The following is a 6459-nucleotide window of genomic DNA, read 5'->3' as shown; positions in this document are numbered from 1 at the left end:
GTGAAGTGTTTCGGGAGGGTTTCCTGCCCGACTGGAGGGAGGCCCTCTCGGGGGAGGCTGCCAGCTTGAGAGTCAGGCCGTGGGATGAGATTCGCGCCTTCGGCGCTGGGGCTTGTGGTGCCGAAATGGGAACGGGTCGCAGGACAGGGGACGTTTACCCGTGGGGTATGAATTAACCGGGTGCCAGACAATAAGGCTTTTATTTTTTTCCCAGCCTTGCTGCGTTCAGCAGTTTTGGGAAGGTGGTTTTGCATCTTTGCCATTTTTGATCGGACTCTCCTTGGTTTGTCTGTGAAATCTGCAGGAAGCACTGCAACCCCAATTACTAACATTCCCAAGAGGATCTCCAGATCAAATGTGGGAAGAGGGAGGTTAGAGATGTGCTTATTTTGGCCTGCAAGCACTCAAAACTGATTTCTGACTGCTCAGTTGGAGGTAGGTCTGCAGGCAAGTGAGAGCACCTATGACACAGGGTTCAGCAAAACCTTTCTGAAGCTGCTTATGCAGAAGTGAAACCACTGCCTGGCCCTCTAGCAAGCAAGGAGAACAAAGCAATGGGTTACGCAGTGGAAGCCAAAGAGGAGGTGAAGAAACAACATGCCACCTACTAGCCAGGTCCACACATATGAAAAGTGTAGGAGCCCCATGCTGGAAGCCACCAGGACTTTGCAGCCGCTCCTCCTCATTTTCTCTTCTATGCTTTGCCCACAGAGGGACCCAAGGTGCCAAACTCACATCAGTCCCAAGGAATGTGTCAGCTCCTGGCAAGTGCCAGTCCTGTACTGGGCACTCCTTGTGGTGTTGCTCTCCTCTCAAGAGCTCCTGGAGGCAGAGCTAAGGTCTCTCAGGATCTTCGTGCCTGAATTTAGAGCTGCTAGCAGTGCTTTTAAGCAGCATGTTTTGGGCACAGGGTCCGGTGTTGCTGACATGTTGGGGGACCCCCAGAGTGGCTGCAAGTGCAAAGCAGAAGGCATTGCTGGAGCTTGCCCAGGCTAACACACCCATCACTCCTTCTGACCTCAGGGCCACGCTGTGACCATGTCTGAGCTGGAGAAGGCCATGATTGCCATCATTGATGCTTTCCATCAGTACTCAGGGAAGGAGGGAGACAAGCACAAGCTGAAGAAATCAGAACTGAAGGAGCTCATTAACAACGAGTTGACCCATTTCCTTGGTGTAAGTATTGCCCTCCACACAGCTTGCTGGCCTGGGCTCAGGGAGCCATGTCGAGCTGCTGCCAGGCTCTGCTAACTCCATCTCCCACAGGAAGCAGGCGCAGGGGAAGTGGCTTATTCATGCAGCTGTGTATTAAATACTTTTAATACTCCTGCTTCACCTGTGCAGGAGCAGCAGGTGGCAGGACAAGGGTGACAGCCTACTTTGGGGACTACGAAAATTTCCTTCCCTGGGAAGGGAGGAGAGCCTTGCCCCAAGGCCCTTAAGATGTCCCTTCCCAGCATCAGAGCTGTTGTGCAGACGCTGCTGCAGGTGCAAGGCAGTGCCCCAGCACAGACAGGAAACAGCCATGAGCCATTGGGGATGGGTCTGAACAGGGATTCATCCATGAGAGCACCTGAGAAGCAGGGACATACTATTGCCAGGGACTTTCTCTGATCCTCCCCAGCTTTGGCTGCCTTTTTCTATCTCTTCAGGAGATCAAAGACCAGGAGACTGTGGACAAAGTCATGGAGGCGCTGGACAGCGACGGGGACGCGGAGTGCGACTTCCAGGAGTTTGTAGCCTTCATTGCGATGGTCACTGCTGCTTGCCATGAGTTCTTTGAGCATGAGTGAGCTGGTGGGAAGCAGGCAAGCACCTTCTGCTCATGATGGAGAGATGCAGAGCAGCATCGCTCCTCTGGGAGAAAGACTGGGTGCTATTAGGGGCTCCTTGGAGTTAAGCTTGTCCTATATTTAAGCAGCTTATTAAGTTCTGCAGCTTTGTGAACAAGAAACACTCATGTGGCACAGGAAAGCCTACTCGCCAGTGCCAATCTGGCTGTTTATGGTGTGTGAATGCCTTGTTCCAAGCTCCTTCCCTGTTTTTACATGCAGGGGATGTGCATGGGGGCTGGAGGCAGGCAGATGCTGCGATTCAAGCTTGCTTGCAAATGGAAAAGAAAAATGAAAGGGCTGAAGCATGAGATGATGCAGAGGGGCTGGTTACAGAAGCCTGCGTCTGAGCCTTCTGAATGGAAGGGCTCCCGTCAACTCCTGTGAGCTCTGACTGCCCTATGCACAGTACTAACACAAGCAGCAAAGTCCCTGTCCTATCACAGGGGCTTGGCAGAGCCCATGCATTTCTTGGTAAATTGAGACACCCTTGACTTGACAAGGCAAAGCATAACAATCTAATAGCTCAGGCTCCTCTCCTGTCTATGAATTCTCCTTTTAGCAGCCTGCAGAAGTAGAAGTGAAAGCGTATGAGGCTCCTGGGCTGGGGACAGCTTCTGGGCTGGGATGTGCCAGGCTCAGTCAGAAGGGAAGGGGGGGTCTGCCCAGTGTGACCACAGTGCTTTAACGTACACCAGGCACAGCCTTCAGACCATGTGGAAATGGTAAGAATAAAGCATTGTTTTGGTCTCTGGGCTGCAGTTGGTTTCTGGTGAAGAATGTGTTCTTTTGTCTCAGGCTGCATGCAGCTCCCCAGCTGCCCTGAACTGTGGGAGTGGAAGGCTGAAGGATGCAGCCTGCAGCACTGCCTCGGCTCATGCCCCCGGGGTTTCTTGTAGGATACTGACCCTTATCTCCTCCCTGGAATCACTGTGGCTGGTCAAACAGCTCAAGGCTGTCACCACCACTGTGTTCCACCTGGCTGTCCAAACTGGCAGAGGTACCTGTGAGGTCAAAGGAGCACAATGTACCTTCCGTGGGTCTGCTGCTGTGAACAGCATGTGTCCGCTGCTGCCAGGGTCATCCAGGGCCTCACGCTGGTAAGCCTTTGCAAAGCCAAAACTAAACCTAGGACAATTTCCTCAAAGCATGTGCTCCTGCCTTTTTCAGTCTGCACTTGCCATCCAGCTGAGCAATAACTATTAGGCATCCATGACTAGCAACATCTATAGTGACAAATTCACAACAAAGATGGTTGCAGATATTTTTGTCATTTTTACCTCATTCCACATTTCATAGTGATTTCATGCACAAAATCACATGTCTTTGGACAGGGGCCATCTTGCTCTTTTATCTGCCCCCTGCCAAGATGTGAAAGGGACACTCAGGCAGAGACATACAATGAAGACAATTACCTCGTACTCCATCTAGAATTAAAAAAAGCAGTTTTGCCATCCTAGGGTGTAGTGCTCATTTGTTGAGAACTTGTTTAGCGTCCGAATTACTTCCACCATATTTTTAACACCCTCATCAGATCGTGGTTCAGCTGTTTCCAACACTTGTATGCACCTGAAGCAGCGCGTGAGGACAATGAATGGGCATCTTCCCAGTGTCCCCAAGATTAGGCAGGGTAGATAGTACTCTCATGTCCCCTTCTTGAGCCTGAACCTGAGTTCAGCAGAAGGCTCTGATGCTTCAGCACGTGGTTCTGCTGTTGAGAGTGGTAGATCTCCAAGTCCCACCTGCCTTCTGCCTTACTGCACCAGTAGTGTTCAGATCGATGAGGAGTCCTTCCCAAGACTGAGACTTTTCAGCAGCTCTGCACAGCACTGCAGCAGCAAAGGCCTGTAGGTGTAGCACGTGGCTTGAATGCTGGCAGAGGCAGACCAGGCTGTCCTGTGCCTTGGTGAGCAGTGGGAACAGGAGCAGGGAGTGACACAGTATGACTGCACAGGTTCCTGGCAGTAAGAATTAATCCTGACATAGCAACACCACTGCTGGGAATTCACAGAGGCTTTACCTGACACAGAAGACACAGCAGAGCTGAAGCCTCTTGTCAGGGAGGAAGAGAGTGTGTCTTCCTCTGAGGCGAGTGCCCTGACTGCCAGTGGTGCAGTCCGTGATGTTCAGGCTGCTAAGCCTCCTCCCCAGTCAGCAAGGAAAGCAGAGCTTTCCTGAAGTCAAATCCCTGAAACAGAAACTGCATGGTCACAGGCCTCAGCACCATGCAGTCTGCGCTGCAGCTCTGCTGCACTTTTGTCCTGCTCCTCTCTGACACAGGCAGTGCCTCAGCTGACAGCATGGACTGTGGGGAGGGCCACACGCTGGCACGGTGGGGGAGGCAGGCAAAGCAGTTTGGGCAACACTGGCCCAAGCACATAGGATGAGGTGCCTCTGCTGACACCTTACCATGGCTGATCCCTCTTGCATGGTGCCCCCTCGCAGGCACAGCCACAGCCAGTCACCCACAGCACCTTTGCTGACACCCTGGGTCCTCACGGACTGTGCAAACCCCCTGCGTCTAGCCTAAAAAAAGGATGCTGCCATGCCAATGAGGGGTTTGAGTAGTGCTGTGAGGGGCTCAGAAGCACAGTGAGGCTTTCTGGGGAAAAAAAGAAAATCACTGAAGCCTTGGAGCTGACCAAAGAGCAGGTGACAAGTGTTGCAAGGCAGACATCACAGCTGGCTCTGAAGCAGGCTTAAAAGGCTTCAGCAACTTACTAGCCTCCCAGCAACAACAGGCTAGATACTTGGATGTGCCAGTCCGGACGCCAGTGGTTTTCAGGCTCTGGCAGGGACAGTTCACCCTTCAGGAAGGGAAGGTGATCGGCTAATGACGTGATTCAATAATTTTTAGTTATGCCCCCATCCCAGCCCACGGAATCAGCCTGCTGAGGTGTGTATGCTCTTACAACACCTCACTGGCACTGGTTAGATTGATCTGACATTGCTTCGATCCCAAGAGAGATCAGAAAATCCACAGTTCTGTCACTAGTGCAGACTGACGTGTGACAACCTGCAGAAAGGCTGGTTTGATAACATGGATCTCTGCAGTCTGCACCGTGGGATCCCACGGCCCTGGGAGGCTCCCCAGAGATGAAACAGCAGCATTACACGAGCAGTGCCTACGTGATGTTTGGACACATTTGTCAGTTATGCTTCTGGCTCCCTATAGAAGAGGAGGCAAGTGAATTTCCTACCAGGAAGGGCATCAGCAGATGGTTTCTTATATTAAATGCCCTGTCAAGGCAAGAACTACTTATCAACAGTAGTAAAGTGAAACAAAAGAGAAGAAAGTACACCAACAGGAGGAGCCTGAGATGTTTAACGGAGTCAAATTAACTTCACAAACTAAAAAAGTACGTTTAGAGCATACATGCAGTATTGTACCTCTGCTGAATTGCATTTTCCTACTTTAAAATGCTGTCATTACTCTGTGCTCCAAGAGATTAGAATCTGCACTTTTATTCTGTCTCCAGATAATTTTAGGCAAAGCACATCTGTGAAAGGGCACCCTCTCTCTGGCTCAGACACACAAATACCAGCACTGCAAAAGCACTTACAGACACCGCCCCCCCAAGTTCTACCACATGGTATCTAATCTTACTGGGGGTGCTGACTATTGCTGTTAGCACATCTAAAAAAATCAATTCTTCATCTTGCTGACTCCCTATGGAAGTGCATTCTGACCAAATCGTTCAACAGGAGAGTTCATGTGCTGACAGCAAGAAAAAAAATTTTTCTTAAAAAAACAAAATATAAAAATATGCTTTTGGAATTCCATGCCACAAGCTCTGATGGCACCGAGAGGAGCTCCTCCACCCTGGCAGTCTAGTGACACGGCAGCATGATCCTGCTCCCTCTGTACGTGAAGCTGAGAAACACATTTCACAAGAAAGTAGCAGCACTTCTGTAAGTGATCCACGGATTGGATTTGTTTCCCCTAGCAGATATTAAATCTAAAAGATTTGCCCAGCCTTACTTAGTGTACTGCAACAGTCAGGGCGTTAGAATATATTTTCAGGACTTCCATTCTGAATTGTTCTTGTCGCTGGATTTCACTGTACAAAGTCTGAGTTCATCCTGCAGCTCAAACATGGTGCACTTCCAATTGCAGGGGGAAAGCAGCTGACAGAGTAAGAAACCAGAAGAGCAAAGTTAGAAGCTTTTCAAACAAAACAAAATAAAACACCTCCAAAACTATTAAGGAGGAACATAAAACTGATCTTTAAAAGGCCACCTCTATATTTTCTTGCTACTGAAATTCTGATCCTGCATGTAGGCTTGCCACATTACAGGTACAAACACAACCACCATGGCACTGTCGTTTGGCAGAGAAAAATGCCTGAAATTAAGATAAATCCTTATCTTACAGTTACCTTTGCAAGCTTAGTTTTAATGAATGCCAAAAATTAGCAAATGTTTTCTTCTGTAAGGAAACTTCCATATTTTGGTGAGTAGAGGATTAAAAAAAGAGTGACTGGAGGGAAAGACAGCAGGGTGTATTATTTTAATAACATGTATTGAAATACAAAAAGGATAGAAGTCTGCTTATATGGCATTGGCATAACCAAACTGGATATAACATCCAGTGTGTCTAGACCTGTAAGGAGAATGCAGTTAATGA

General features: G+C 49.3%; 1 protein-coding gene across 1 annotated transcript; it reads left to right on the top strand.

Annotated features, from left to right (window-relative positions):
* The first annotated feature begins 1035 nt into the window (after positions 1 to 1035).
* Positions 1036 to 1943, top strand: S100B (S100 calcium binding protein B). Its single transcript, XM_008948470.1, has 2 exons — positions 1036 to 1176; positions 1653 to 1943. The coding sequence occupies exons 1-2, from the start codon at positions 1039 to 1041 to the stop codon at positions 1791 to 1793; spliced, it is 279 nt and encodes a 92-aa protein (XP_008946718.1). The 5' UTR covers positions 1036 to 1038; the 3' UTR covers positions 1794 to 1943.
* The last annotated feature ends 4516 nt before the right edge of the window (positions 1944 to 6459 follow it).

The sequence above is a fragment of the Merops nubicus genome, unplaced genomic scaffold, assembly GCF_000691845.1.
Source record: "Merops nubicus isolate BGI_N331 unplaced genomic scaffold, ASM69184v1 Scaffold54350, whole genome shotgun sequence".
In the NCBI taxonomy this organism is placed as follows: domain Eukaryota; kingdom Metazoa; phylum Chordata; class Aves; order Coraciiformes; family Meropidae; genus Merops; species Merops nubicus.
This window is presented reverse-complemented; position numbering and strand designations above follow the sequence as displayed.

What these genes read in the sequence shown, in the direction of transcription:
- S100B (XM_008948470.1), top strand. Translation starts at nt 1,039, where the DNA reads ATGTCTGAGCTGGAGAAGGCCATGATTGCCATCATTGATGCTTTCCAT. An exon ending in AGTTGACCCATTTCCTTGGT is followed by an intron (nt 1,177 to 1,652) that starts GTAAGTATTGCC and finishes CTATCTCTTCAG; the next exon opens with GAGATCAAAGACCAGGAGAC.